The sequence below is a fragment of the Syngnathus floridae genome, chromosome 3 (genome assembly GCF_059516105.1).
Source record: "Syngnathus floridae isolate MCC-2025c chromosome 3, RoL_Sflo_1.0, whole genome shotgun sequence".
Lineage (NCBI taxonomy): Eukaryota > Metazoa > Chordata > Actinopteri > Syngnathiformes > Syngnathidae > Syngnathus > Syngnathus floridae.
In genome coordinates, this window is record NC_142415.1 from 6,936,291 (window position 1) to 6,951,195 (window position 14,905).

The window sequence follows — 14,905 nt, forward strand, 5'->3', positions numbered from 1 at the left end:
ACAAGTGCAATTTGTGTGCTTTATTTTGACAACATAAAAGAAACTGCAGCGCTATTCCACATGTTCACCCCCAGTTTTATAGTGCAGTCCACCAAATAAATTTCAAAACCTCTTTCTGTAAAAAGAAAAAAGTGAACAAAGCAACATTATTTTTCCCCTCCTTTCTCCAGATATGGATGTTGATTATGTGCTCACTAGCCCCACATAAAAAGGGGTATACTACCTTCTAGGGAGCTCGAACACCTAATGGGCAGCACAGTTGCCATTGGCTCTCACGTAACAGAACCTGGTCCTTTTGTTATTTGCCCTGGAGCTTTTGGTTAGTCTGTTCAAGCACCTTTATTTTCCAAAATCCTCACTTCATGTAGTTATTTTGACATTATTAAATATTCAATTGTGACCTGTGTATTTGTCTTTTTCAGTGGATATACAAACGTTGAATAGCCTATGTATGCTACCCCTCTGATCTTATTTGATCCAACAGCAAGCATGAGACACAAGTGGAGCTTTTCTCCAGCACACAGATGCACATTAGGTCACCCAAGCATTTCCAGCCAATTTTGTTTTGCACTCAAACATAAGTTTTGTTGCTTGCTTGCTAGCTTCCTGATATCCCAGAGGAACTTGACTCAAATTCATTCCACTAAACAGTTGCCACAGCAACACCCCCACAGCAACACAATCTAACTGTTGGAACAGCTCAATCTGAACCTGACAGAGAACCAAACTGCTGCCTCAGCTAATTCTACATACCCCACTGCCTTCCCAACCAATGTCACTTTTTGTTTTGCCAAAACTTGATAAAACAAAATGCTGGTTGAACAATAGTCCGCTGTTGTTTTTGTCAGTGTGTGTTATATTAATGCAGCATAGTGAATGACTGGTTAGCACGTCTGCCTCACAGAGGTTGCAGGTTCGATTCCACCCGCGGCCCTCTCTGTGAGGTGTTTGCATGTTCTCCCTGTGCCTGCGTGGGTTTTCCCAGGGTACAGGGTTTCCTCCCACATCGCAAAAACATGCTTGGTAGGCCGATTGAGCACTCATGGATGTATGAATGGACGGATGTTATATGCATTAATCTCTAGCGTCTATGGATTGAACATGAGGTGCCTGCTGATCTCTCTGCACTTTTTCAGTTCCGGCTGCCGGGGGATTTACACCTCTCAAGGGTACAGCTACAAATTAAGTGATAAGCCGAAAACAACAATCAGGCTGCACGGATTGCGTACCCTGTGACAACAAAAAGAAAAACCTCCAACTTTTATAGACAAAAATCCAAGAATGACGGCGCCAAAGAACGATCTTGCGAAGGATTAGGCAATGGCTGAAGATGTCTCACCTCGAACCAACGCTGAGTCACTGAGACAAAGCAATGTGGATGAGGAGGACAACTGATCCGTGGAACAGCAAATAGTGGAGTTCTTACCAAAAAGCATAACACTGGATATCGGAAATGTGGACTCATGCTCCCTGCTTCCCAGGGGGAGGAGTCACAGCACCGATGGTTGGGTCAGCGACAACAGTGTCGTACTACTGAGATTGACAAGAAGAAAGTAAAAATTGTTTTATTGAAAGAGGGAAAAAAATCTTAAGGGATCTAATGTTTGTATCAGCATGAATCACAGAAAACAAAATGCATTCATTGCTTGGTAAGTTCATCAATTGTAGAAAGAAGGGAAGATACAAGGGACTTGGACATCCAACTGCAAAATCATAAAACCAAACGGCTCATCGTCAGATACCAGACCGGTCCAGATCAGCGTGCTGGAGGAGTTGGACAAATTCACAAATTGAGGTGTCAAGCCTGATGAAAAAAATGCATGAGGCTAGCTCATGCTACAATCAAACTGTCACTAAGTAAATTGCATGAACTCATGGATTTGGCTGCACGTTAAGACAACATAAACTTGGAAATAACTCTCCATCCAAGGTTAACGAAGATATTGATCCAGACTGCCATTACTACTGTAAAGAAATGCACGAGTGTGGACACTACTTGAAAATCAGTTCAACAGCCGCATCAATTTGGAAGGAAAGCTGTCCATAATTCATCATTAGTGAAACAATACCAGTGTCAACATGACATGTTAACATGATGAAACGCACTGAGTTTTTATGACTAACATCCCAAGCAGGGTCATTGCCCTAGATAAAAAGACTTCATTGCAATATCTGACATTTAGATTATAAAGACTCAACTCAAGAATCCTGATCAGACAAGGACAAAAAAAAAAAAAAGAAAAAAGAAAAAAAAAAAAGAAAATGAACCACACAACTTAACTATACAGTACAACTTAGGATGTGACTCTTGGTTTTGTGGTAGAAAAACCAACATATAAAAGTGTAATTATGGAGTTTGGTGATGTAAATTCTTGGATGAAATTAGGGCGGGACTAGATAAGCACATTTGCTTCATCTCGTTGCCCATTTCAGCAAGCCATGTGATTACGGCAAAAAATGAAAGGTGAGAATTTACCAGCCGAAATAAAAAAAAAAAAAATTCTGCTGCCAACCCAAATGAATGCGTTGTGGCTAGACACGTGCAATTTGCGGCAAAATGGTTAAAACTAAAATGCCTAATCGACACCATTGGCAGTCAACACACTCTTGATTATGCAAGAACATCCAACAATCAACGCTATACAATACAAATAAACCTGCCTAGGAAAGACAGTATAATGTCTATTTGAATCAATATAAGCCTCAAAATTCCAAACAATATACATATAAAAGGGAACATGCATTTTTGCATCCATTTATTTGTTTATATCGTTGATTACTGCAATCACATTCCAAGAACTTTTCCAATTATATCTGCAATAAAGAAAAAAAAAAAAGCAGATGACATCTTCACCGTGTTCAATTTCAGCCCCACTGATTGTTTTCACCAATCTAACACTTTTACGTAGTGTAGTTTGATCACATTCACCTGGATGGGACATGCTTCTCTCCAACTGCTTTAAAGATTCTGCCGGCAACATGCGGAGCTCATCCTCCAGTCGGCGTTGGCCTTCTAGAGTCAGGTACCAAAAGCAGGACTTCCTTTTACCATCCCTGCACATCTGGTTGCAGGTTTTTCGGAAGCTGCTGTTGAAGCACAGGTTGTGGCGAATTGTGTTTTTCCAGCCATCAGGAGCGGTCTGAAAAAAAGGAAAGTGTTCTCTGGGGATTGGGGAAGAACAGAACGGGGTTTGAGTTGAGTGAAGTCCAATGTACAATATATTTAAAAATCCCTGAGATTAAAGTCTGACGTTGGCATACATTTTAAATAGATTATCTGCTGTTAAAAAAATGTAAAGGAATTCAAACATTTGTAAAAACATTAAGTTGAACCCTTTGCAGTCAGCCTCCGTCCCAATGCTGCACCAGTTCCACATAATTATGTGGCGGCATAATTTGGATCATTTGCTATTCATGCAAGTCCTTTTCTTTTCTCAACTTTCTGCCCAAAACTATAACAAGTGATTTGTGCATTTTTGTTGACAGGTTGTTTGCATTGTCTTTCATTTGGGGATTTTGACACCATTGATACAGGAAAGCAATCGATCACACGATAGTTGTGCCACCTCAAGGGCGAGTCAGGAGATAGCAACAAGAATTGTTGAAGAAAAATAAATTATTCTTCAATGAGAGCATGTGTTTCACTCCCGTAACAACACTGTAAGACTAAGATGACAACTAAGGCAAAGAAATGCCTGCAAATGATACTCCGCTTCTAAAAACGTGTTACATTTGCAATCCGTCTCAACTGTGGTTGAAAATCATGACATGAAACCCTTCAATTTCTACCTTCTTTGCCACATACGGTAGTCATTTTCTGACCTGGTGAAGTTGTAAATCTGTTGAACTTTGAGGCTCCCATTGTGGCTGCTTTTAAGTGCCAGTGCAATGAGGATGTAATAATTCACTGGTGGCCGAGGCCAACATCCTGGCTTCAAGGATTTATCGTCCTGTAAACAAACAGATGCTAATTTAAGGTGGGATTTTCTTTAATTAAGGAACATGCCATTTTACACAGATAGGCAAAGTCATGTGTTAGGACCCCATGTCCTCACCCAAACCTTTGGGGCTCTCCCCTTGCGTTGTGCTGTCTGACATGAGGAGACGGCATCCTTGGTGTCACATATAAAAAAAAATAATTTGCATTAATCTCATTCTATCTGTGATTCTGATCATTTGTTACACTGTTCTGCAATTGAAACACGCACACGCACACACGCGCGCGCGCACACACACACACACACACACACACACACACACACACACACACACACACACACACACACACACACACACACACACACACACACACACACACACACACACACACACACACACACACACACACACACACACACACACACACACACACACACACACACACACACACACACACACACACACACACACACACACACACACACACACACACACACACACACACACACACACACACACACACACACACACACACACACACACACACACACACACACACACACACACACACACACACACACACACACACACACACACACACACACACACACACACACACACACACACACACACACACACACACACACACACACACACACACACACACACACACACACACACACACACACACACACACACACACACACACACACACACACACACACACACACACACACACACACACACACACACACACACACACACACACACACACACACACACACACACACACACACACACACACACACACACACACACACACACACACACACACACACACACACACACACACACACACACACACACACACACACACACACACACACACACACACACACACACACACACACACACACACACACACACACACACACACACACACACACACACACACACACACACACACACACACACACACACACACACACACACACACACACACACACACACACACACACACACACACACACACACACACACACACACACACACACACACACACACACACACACACACACACACACACACACACACACACACACACACACACACACACACACACACACACACACACACACACACACACACACACACACACACACACACACACACACACACACACACACACACACACACACACACACACACACACACACACACACACACACACACACACACACACACACACACACACACACACACACACACACACACACACACACACACACACACACACACACACACACACACACACACACACACACACACACACACACACACACACACACACACACACACACACACACACACACACACACACACACACACACACACACACACACACACACACACACACACACACACACACACACACACACACACACACACACACACACACACACACACACACACACACACACACACACACACTTCCAACCTGAGGAGATAACGTTTGCTGTTCTCCGACTGGCGAACACGTCAGTGGAATTTGGGGTTCCTCGGAACGGTCTTGGTGAGTCTGTCGACCTGCAGCAGGTTCTCCGTAGACGATCGGACAGGCAATGTTAGGATTGACTAGGAGCCACGGGTTTGGCTTCACAAAGGTGTCTAACAAAAGAAAATTGGCAGGGTGTGTCATGTCTAAAAAGTTGTTTGTTGTTCTGTACATATTAGCTGAAAACACTACAATTATTTGGCAAACATTTGGCAAGGGCTTGAACAAACCATTGACTTTAGTGTATAGAGCCAAAACTTCTCTTTTTATATAATCTTTGTTTCTAATCATTTGCACTCAAAAGTGTCACTGGATTAATCTAATTTTAATTGATTAACTTGAAACTGACATCTACTTCATGGTTACTCATTAATCCCAGGGGCTACCAGTTTGGTATGCACTTCTGAAACAAATTGAATAAAATTACTTTTATTTACATCACTATTGAAATTTTTTTATTAATTTAACTGCTTTTAATGGTTTTGCACAAAAATAGAATTATATTTGCAGCCATTTCATAAATGTGTCCGTGTTCACCTTTTCAAATGATCGCATTTAAAACAAACCTAGAAAATCACAATGTCCCCTCACTGGTGAATCATTTTTAGAGTAGGCCCACAGGATATTGATTCCGTGCTTGGGGTGTTAAATGCCTGCAGGCAAACTTTGGTGACCCCTAGTGTATTGTTGCTTTAAAACAATCCCGTTATTTGTTGCTTTAAGGCAGGGGTCACCAACATGACAGCAGTCAAGGACCAGATAAGTAGCCCCCAGGGCCGTTTTAAAAAAAACTAGATCAGTGATTTTTCTTTTTATGAGCAATGTTTTTAAGTGATCATTCAAAAACGATTGTAAAAATAATGTTGCATATTGGTATTTATCTTCCTAATTATTGTGACCAATAGTGAACATAAGTGTCTTTATATTATGTCATGAATTATTCATATCAGCTGTCACATTTTTTTTTTTAGAAATTTCACCAAAAAGTATTTTTCAGATTGATTAGCCAATCGATTATTCCAATTACTTTGATTACTCTTAGCCCTACTTCTTGTTTCGAGGCAGACATTTCTTTGTCAATGAACCGATGTTTTCCCCCAGCCCAGATGACATCACCAGTATATCATTAAACAATTTGAGCAAATGTGTTACTGATAGTTCTTCACATATTAGCAGGCACGAAATCACTCTCAGATTCAAATAGTTTGATGATCCCTGCTTCAAGCTGTCTATACAAAAGGGGTGGAACACTTCACTAATTAAGTTTTGCTGATTGAAGAAAGAGAGTAAAAACTTCACTCACCAGATGTTTCGTCATACCAAATGAAGTCATCTTTTCTTTGGGAGGCCAAAGTCCTCTGCATCATATATTGATCACCAAGGTTATCATCTTGAGGTAAAAAAAAACAAGGGCACACAGCTGTCATATTCCACTTTGATTTTTTTTTTTTTTGGGGGGGGGGGTGCTCTGACACATTCATTATTTATTTCTTGAGCCAATGTATGTTATAGAATTTATTTATTTTAATGAGAATTAATAAACATTAAATAGAGGGAAAAATCTTCATTTATCGTAAACCTATTAAAATCTAATGACAAGATCAAGCAAAATTAAATAAACTTTTATCCAGCTCTGGTCCAAGCATTCAGTGGAATTTTAAGTTAACACTAAAAAAAGTTATCACTTTGTTGTTTGGTTGCTGTACCAAAAGTAGTTTTGTCCATATAAATATAAAATACATTGAGAAAAAGAGCAAAAGTATGTCAAGACCAGAGCAACACACACACACTTAATTCTCTCATTCATTTTGATGGTGAGTTAAGACAAGTGGCCACTCGAGAGTTGAAACCAAAGAAGACTTTAAATAGTCACCATGGCAAAATTGATCAGTAGTTGTTGCCAGTTTGAGCTCCTGGTCCATGTCCCAGTCTGTCAGACCTACAGAGCAGTGCAGGTCAAGGAGTCGAGATTTGGTGTGAAGGTTAAAAGTCATGTCAGGACCTTGAAAAGAAGGATACCCTTTGCTTTTGGCCTTCTTAAACAATCTTGGAGACTAATGCATGGTGCTGCAGCTGCAGCTCATTGCTCTTAATTGAACCAAAAAAGCTCTTCGCCTCCTTTTAGCACCATTGAATGATTTAAGAAGACTTCTGGAAAACCAAAGAAAAAGAGTTGCAACGGTGAAACTGATGCTTGTTTATTCACTGGATGAAAACAACCAATTTTTTAAACATAATTTGGGGTGAAAAGTAACACGAGATATGAGTGATTGATAGAACTGTATGTATACCTCCGTCTCCTTCACTCATAAGAGTTATGGGTGAGCTGGAGTGAAATATGTTATATGTGAAAGGTGGACCAGTCAAATCTTTCAAACAAGCATTTATTCTCATAGTTCTACTTGTGACAAATGTATCTCAAAGCAGTGGTCCCCAACCTTTTTTGCGCCACGGACCGGCCTTTATATAAATAAATAATACAAGTATATAAATAATACATTTATGATAAATATATAAATACAATAAACCAAAATGATACAACTGGCATAAAAACAAGTATAAACGACATAAAAATAAAACTCACCATTATGTTGAATTAGTGGGAGCACAGAGCTTGTTTCTCAGAAATGAGCCGGTCCCATCAAGGCGTAATCGGAGACAATGACACCCGAAGTGGTTAAGGTTTGTCTTTTAATGCAGGATGCTTGGTCTCCATGTGCCGAAGCAGTTTTGAATTTGATTTTGTTTTGAATTTTTTAAATCCATATTTTAAGTAGGACCCCAGAAATGTTCTTTTTTTAAAAAATGTTTTTCAAAATAAATTCTTACTAATTTTTTGCTAGCTTTGCGGGCTCGACTGGGGAAACATGTCACATGACCGGGACGAGCGTCTTGACCTGAATTAATTGATCGTCCATAAAATTAAAATATTTTTTTTTTTTGGTGCGGCTTGGCGGCCCAGTACCAAGTGACCCACGGAGACTGGGGGTTGGGGACCCCTGTCTTAAATGAACCAAGCAGGTTTATGTGCTGACTTTCAGACCATTATTCTTAGAGCGTATATCAGAACCTAAATAAAACATTGAACAGAAATCCTCATTTTCATTCATTTTCTTATGCAACTAAAGTGAAACTGACTTTTTCTAACATAAATTAGAGCATTCCTTCAACAAATCAATTGCATGAGTCTTGTCAGTCCCTGACAGTGTACATAGGATCTTATTCATTTATTTTTCTTGTCACATTGACAACACACTTCACAGGAAACATCAACATCATATGCAGTAATGCAATTTTTACAGCATGGAAAAACACTTTTTTTTTTTTTTTTTAAATATCTACTCTTATAGTTATATCTTTTACTTACAACAATGAGCATCATTCGAAAGCTCAAACTTATCACACAACAGATTGATGCAGAATGGAAATTCATGTTCTATTGCACATCTCATATCGAACAACACTCAAGTTAGCCAGCGAGCATGTAGCAACTAACTCTCCACTCAGTATATATTTTTTGTGGCAAGGGGGGGACACACACACGATAAGCCATTCCTACAGGTCCTTGCCCATAACAAAAACATTGACAACTAGGGCTAATGGAATGTTTTCGGTAATTGTGTTGGTTTCATTTCACTGATTGCAGTGAAACAAACATACAAACTCAAACATATGCTACAGGGTACCACGTTCAATTGTTAGTGAGCCTTGGGATGAAAACTATCCCAGAGGATGGATTGATTGGATTTGCTTTATAAATAAAGGACATCTTGACTATGCACATTTATCAATTCAGACTCCTGTTGATTTTATTTAGGGCAACAGGGATATCTATCTGAAAGATTTACATATTACCATTTTTAAAATTTGGGGTTGTTACGAAAGATGCGTTCCACAACCTGGCATCATAAAGAATACATAAGATAAAGGGTTACGAATAACATATAGTACATTGCATTTAATTATAACTGGTGCTTCACCAATGAAATGAAGACTTGTACTAAGGGTCATGACATGGTTTTTGAGGACCAACAAAGACTTAAAAGTAAAGAATGAAGGCTGCTTGGCATGGTGGCATGAGATGCTTTAACACCAAGGTAGGAGTGGACATGACATGAGGCTGGATGAAAGCAAAGTGTGGGAGGGATCTTAAAAGATGGGAATGTAGTTGTCAATCTTGGCACGGTGCCGCTGGGCAATGCACTCGGCAATCCAGACAATGTTCCTGCACTCCTGCTCTTTCAGCTTGACGTAAGCGTAGAAAACACTAAAATGGAACTGGTTAAGGAAAGCCAGTTTATTCAGCTTCACCTGCAAACATAAGCATGACATAGTCAGTTGTGATTTCTGAAAGAGTACATAATTCACTTCAGCATTCATGTCTCAAAGTGAAGGTATTTATTGGGGCTTCCCAACATTTACAGAGCCCTGGCACATACCGGTAACTTAGTACTTGGGGGGAAAAAAAAAATGTGTCTCAAATATGTATACCTTCCAGCTTTTATGTCATGGTAGTCACATCTAGATGGGTTAAATAACTCAGGACAAAATACATTTTGTTTGTGTTGCTAGTGTTCGCTGCACATTAAGTTTATTATGGTCGTCGCTGAGATTTATACCTGTTTTTATGTTTGCAGAGTTCCTTCATTTCTGTCAATAAATGTTATGTTAATAAAAGGTTGACAGTTTTACATGTTTTCCTCCGCCAACAGACCTATTTCAGCTGATCAGAAAGTCTGATAATGATCCTGATCGTTTGAATCAGGTGTGTTGGAGGAGAGATACTACATCGAAAACATGCTTTTAAAAACTGGACGGGCAGTCCTATTTTAAATAATAGCATGTTTTTCTGCAAAAACTTATCAAACGGGAAGCAGTTTATCAAGAAGTGATTGCTCTTTTTTTTTTGTCACCTCATGCTCAAAGAAGCGATCCTCCAGTGTTTTGTCGCCTGGGTTGCTGCCAGCACCCTCAAACAGCAGCTTGTACTCCTGAAAAATACACAAACAAACATGCCTAAGGGAGCAATTGGATGCCCACAAACAGATTTACAAAGTTGGTGTTTGCTGCTCAAACGCATTCCACAGAGAATAAATACCGTATTTTCCGGACTGTAAGTCACAGGTTTTTTCAGAGTTTGGCTGGGGTTGGGACTTACTCTGGAATGACTTATGTGTGAAATTATTAACACATTGTTATGTCATTTCACATGTTATTTTCAGACTAAACCACAAGAGGGCGCTCCAGGCCTGTGGAATAATTGGAACTTCAACTGACGATGAGTCTGACGTAAGCGACGTAGAAGGGATAGTGTCGCATCTTTTATGTCCGGAGTTAGCATAGTTGTTTAAAAGTGACTGGGGGTGAAGATTTCATTCGATTTGGTGATTTGGAGTGACACGGATGGTTTGATAAACTTGTTAGCGTGTTATTTATGCTATCGTTATCTGAATAACTCTTAATATGTTATGTTAACATAACAGGCACCTTACCTTCTCAGTTCGTTGTTTATGGGTCATGTAACGTTAGCATATCGTACAATTATTCAGCCAGTTGTTGCCTCTAATCTATTTTCATTTTAAATTGCCTTTCAAGATGACAAGTCTGTTCTTGGTGTTGGACTTTAGCAAATAAATTTCCCCCAAAAATAACTAATATTCCAGTGAGACATATATGTCTTTTCCTTCTTTATTATGCATTTGATGGCTGGTGTGACTTGTATTCCAGGGCGGCTTATATCCCAGAAAATACGGTAGCTAAATTGTGCAAGCCTATTGTGAAGATAAGCAGAAAAAATTAGGACTTACGGGGTAGTAATCAGCCACAGCCTTGACCTGCTCATAGTCATCCGCCCGGGCCAGTTGAGCAAGGCCTTCTGGGTAAAGCTTGCCACAGTGAGGAAAGAGCTTAGCACGATCCTCCTTGGAGAGCTCTGTGCCAAATGAGTTGATAGTGATGATGAAGGCTCTCCTGTCGGCCTCAAACTGCAGCGAAGACAGGAAAGTTAGAGCAGAGCTAGGCAAAGTGCAGCCTAAAGTAAAACGCCGCTACGTACATCTTTAATCAAAGCTTTATGATCAAGAGCAAATCCTGAAATATTCATATGACCTAAATTTTGGGCTATTCCTTAGGATAATCAGCGCTTAACCACCCTGTCAAGAGGATTTAAAACAACAACCTGCAAGTGCATCAACTAAATCTGTTATCTTCAATTTACAAGACAAGCCACTCACCTCCAAGATGGGACACATGGTATCAGCTGTAGTTCCTCCCAGGTTGGAACAGAACTTGTAAAATGCTTCGAGATAAGCCTGGGAAAAGTAATACACAGACAGCAAATAAAGTGACTGTCAGGGGTAAAACCTTGTGACTTGAACCATATTAAAAAAATTGCATCTTTACTAGTGACCACATAATAATCTCAAACACATATCACGTTATCTGCAAGAAATTTGTATTGATTGTGCAAAACGTTCACTATACTTGGTTGTTTCTTCTGCTGTTGTTGATTTCATCTAAAAGTTTAATGCAATAAATATCTGTTTGACCACCTTTAAATATTTTACCTTGTAGAGTGTATTACGGATAATTTCAATGTTCATTTCATCCAAGTCCTGTTCAGATATACAATCCTGGAAAAATGCAGCTGAAAGCAAAGCAAGACAGAAAATTAATTGTTCCTTATGCATCCTCTGTTCTGCAATAGGCAATAAGAAGCTTTCGTGTCCACTTGACTAAGTCAGAGGGCAATTACCAAGGGGTGTGTCCACCAGAATGGCGTTGTACAGCTCAGCTGGAGTCTGAGCAATATTAACCGCCTCCATCTGCTCAAAGCTGCCCAGAGGGTGACACTTGGGCACCAGCTCAGAGATGGCGCGCTGATGAAGGGTTCCCGTAATGAGCAGGATGACATTATCTATCATGTAGCTGTACCTGCGGCCATCACCAGAGAGACAAGACATATCAGTAATGGTTTTCCACACTCAACACATCAGCAACACCTTGTATATTAATACCCGTTACAATCCGGCTAACTACTTCAATGATGGTCCAGCATTCAGTGTTCTTACACAGAATATGCAAGCTTGTACTGGACCTCACTCAGTAGCTTGTGTAAATGTTCAAAATATTCCAACATAAGAGGGACTTCCTCACGTAATGAAATCCATGAAGCTGGCCAGTGGCTCATATGACTGGTTCCTCATGTGACGAAACTCAACAACCATCTTCTCTTTCAATTTATCATCAATGACAGACACGGTGAGAGGTGACGCCTCATTCGCCAAGAAGCTGCCATAGTCTGTGCTTTGCAAATGAAGTTTCAGGTCTGCAAGGGAGAGGGGGACAGACTGAGCCAAGTGATGAACTTGTGCAGTTACTAAACAAAACTAAGACTAATAATTACAGCACCATAACAACACTGTTTACTCAACAAAGAGCAACTACGAAAAAGGACAACCACCACGCAACACCACATAGCACATAAACTAATAAGTAATTAAGTAGACAAGATAGAAGGTAGAATTGCTGTAGCTATTTATTAAGTACTGCATGTTATTTGTGCGGCTTTAGAAAACGAGTTTTTTTTTTTTTTAAATGGTTAATTCAAAAGATGTTGCAGTGAAAGTGTGAGCTTAGGCGAAATGAAACCGAGGCAAGCACGAATTGTATTGGGTAGCACTGTTGTTCCTATTTTACGGATGACAAATATGTATTGGGTAGCACTGTTGTTCCTATTTTACGGATGACAAATACCAAACAAATAAAGCAAACAGATTGCTAGTCTTGATATTAAATAAAGACGGAAAATTATTTTCGTCGACGAATCAGTAATGTAATTAAATCCGGTCAGTGTGTCCAGAAGTAATGTAATTAAATCCGGTCAGTGTGTCCAGAATATCTATCTACCTATCTATCTATCTATCTGTCTGTCATTCGTGTAATTAGCTTGCACGGCTAGCGAACAGTTCTCACATAAATCTCACCTTCGAGGGTCTCACATTGTACAAGGTTTAAGTAATCGGCCTGAGACAATATTCCAGCTTTAAATCCCCTGACCAGGCCCTCAAGGTAGCCATTATCAACGTTAAAATAAAGCTCAGAGAAAGGCATCTTGTCTGGTCGTTAGATCTCTCGGCCGCAGAAACCTCCGCCTGGTTGCTTAGCGTTAGCATTAGCATCAGCTGACTAAATCATGTGACGGTCACCTGATCAGCCAATACGGCGCTTCCGCTCACCCTACTTGTCGTTTAGGGAAAGGTACACTAGATGACGCCAATACTTTGTTTTAAATGTATTGTAAAAAGCAAAAAAAAAAAAAAAAAAAAAAGCAATGAAGTACTCCCAAGTTAAAAATTTGAGAATGCATTTTCTCAACAAATCGTTTGCAAATGATCAGACTGAACGAATTTTTCTTTTTATTATTATTTTTTTTTTTCAAATGATTCCCAATTGTGTTAAATAAAACGCGGCAGGTACAGGGTTTAATTCTGGCTCCAGCTTTCCTGTGTGCCGTTTGCATGTTTTCCCCGTGCCCGTGCCCCGATTCAGAAACTGGATGGATGGGACAGAATAAGCACAACATTTTGAAAATGGAATGCTTTGAGATGAATTGAATTAGAAATCCACAAAGTACCGAATAAAACAAAACATAAAAAACTGCCTTTTACTTGGGAATTTGGGAGAAAAGAAGGTGGTTGGAATAACATGAAAAGTTTCAAGTTGGAACAGTTTGGATCAATTAAATTTTGGAAAGCTGTCAAAAATTAAGACGACTTGGATATCAATTGCCTTTGAAGTTTTAATCTCATTTAAAAGCCTGATTGATTATATCAACCACCAAACCGCATTTTTTGGCCTCTCCACGACGAAGTTACATACATCCCGGCCTGTATTGACTCATGCTCGTTTGAAACCCGGACTTCTTTAAAACCCTGCGGCCAAATTCTGACAGCTGACTGTTTCAACACAATTTTGGGCCAGCAGCAAAATGAATTGTTAATGTAAGTCTGCAGTGGCTCAGTGGGACAAGGCACAGGGCACATTTATTTTTTCATTGCCAGAGCTGATGACTCAACAGAGTGACAAAAAGAACGCACTGTCTGCCTTCAAACTAGATTTGGCAGGGCTGACATTCAGGACATACTGTACGTGAACGTAAACAAAATAATTATATAACACAGAATACACCCACCTCTTTGTGTTGCTTTTTTAAAAAGATCTATACATACAGTTACATTATGCTGAAATTTGAAGAAACACAGCAGATAGCTGTGACTTACTTGGCTGAAATTTTCACAAAACGCAAACTGTAAATTGCCAATCTTAAAATCTGTAGCCCAGAATAATATGAAGCACCACTACTTTCCCGTTGCATGATGAACAATTTGTTCTGAAACGCTGTCTCAGGAA

At 39.8% G+C, this 14,905-nt stretch overlaps 2 protein-coding genes and 1 long non-coding RNA gene across 4 annotated transcripts; 1 reads left to right on the top strand and 2 right to left on the bottom strand.

Moving 5' to 3' along the window:
* Nucleotides 1-2,739: 2,739 nt before the first annotated feature.
* Nucleotides 2,740-7,559, bottom strand: foxr1 (forkhead box R1). 2 transcript variants are annotated; one of them, XM_088371247.1, is made up of 7 exons: nt 7,368-7,558; nt 6,798-6,884; nt 5,438-5,607; nt 4,056-4,112; nt 3,823-3,950; nt 2,930-3,162; nt 2,740-2,814 (listed from the first exon to the last, which is right to left on the bottom strand). In XM_088371247.1, the coding sequence occupies exons 1-7, from the start codon at nt 7,486-7,488 to the stop codon at nt 2,786-2,788; spliced, it is 825 nt and encodes a 274-aa protein (XP_088227373.1). In that variant the 5' UTR covers nt 7,489-7,558; the 3' UTR covers nt 2,740-2,785. The 2 variants fall into 2 exon arrangements, with proteins under 2 accessions (XP_088227373.1, XP_088227374.1); XM_088371248.1 differs by lacking the exon at nt 4,056-4,112 and having other exon boundaries at nt 7,368-7,559.
* A 1,147-nt stretch (nt 7,560-8,706) lies between these two features.
* LOC148400249 (V-type proton ATPase subunit d 1) lies at nt 8,707-13,680 on the bottom strand. The gene is made up of 8 exons (XM_088371867.1): nt 13,480-13,680; nt 12,650-12,821; nt 12,249-12,427; nt 12,061-12,140; nt 11,728-11,805; nt 11,302-11,478; nt 10,408-10,485; nt 8,707-9,805 (listed from the first exon to the last, which is right to left on the bottom strand). Exons 1-8 carry the CDS (start codon nt 13,604-13,606, stop codon nt 9,644-9,646), a joined length of 1,053 nt encoding a protein of 350 aa, XP_088227993.1. The 5' UTR covers nt 13,607-13,680; the 3' UTR covers nt 8,707-9,643.
* On the top strand, nt 10,343-12,052 carry LOC148400250 (uncharacterized). The gene is made up of 2 exons (XR_015857708.1): nt 10,343-10,783; nt 11,626-12,052. It is a non-coding gene; the product is annotated as an uncharacterized LOC148400250 (long non-coding RNA).
* Nucleotides 13,681-14,905: the final 1,225 nt, after the last annotated feature.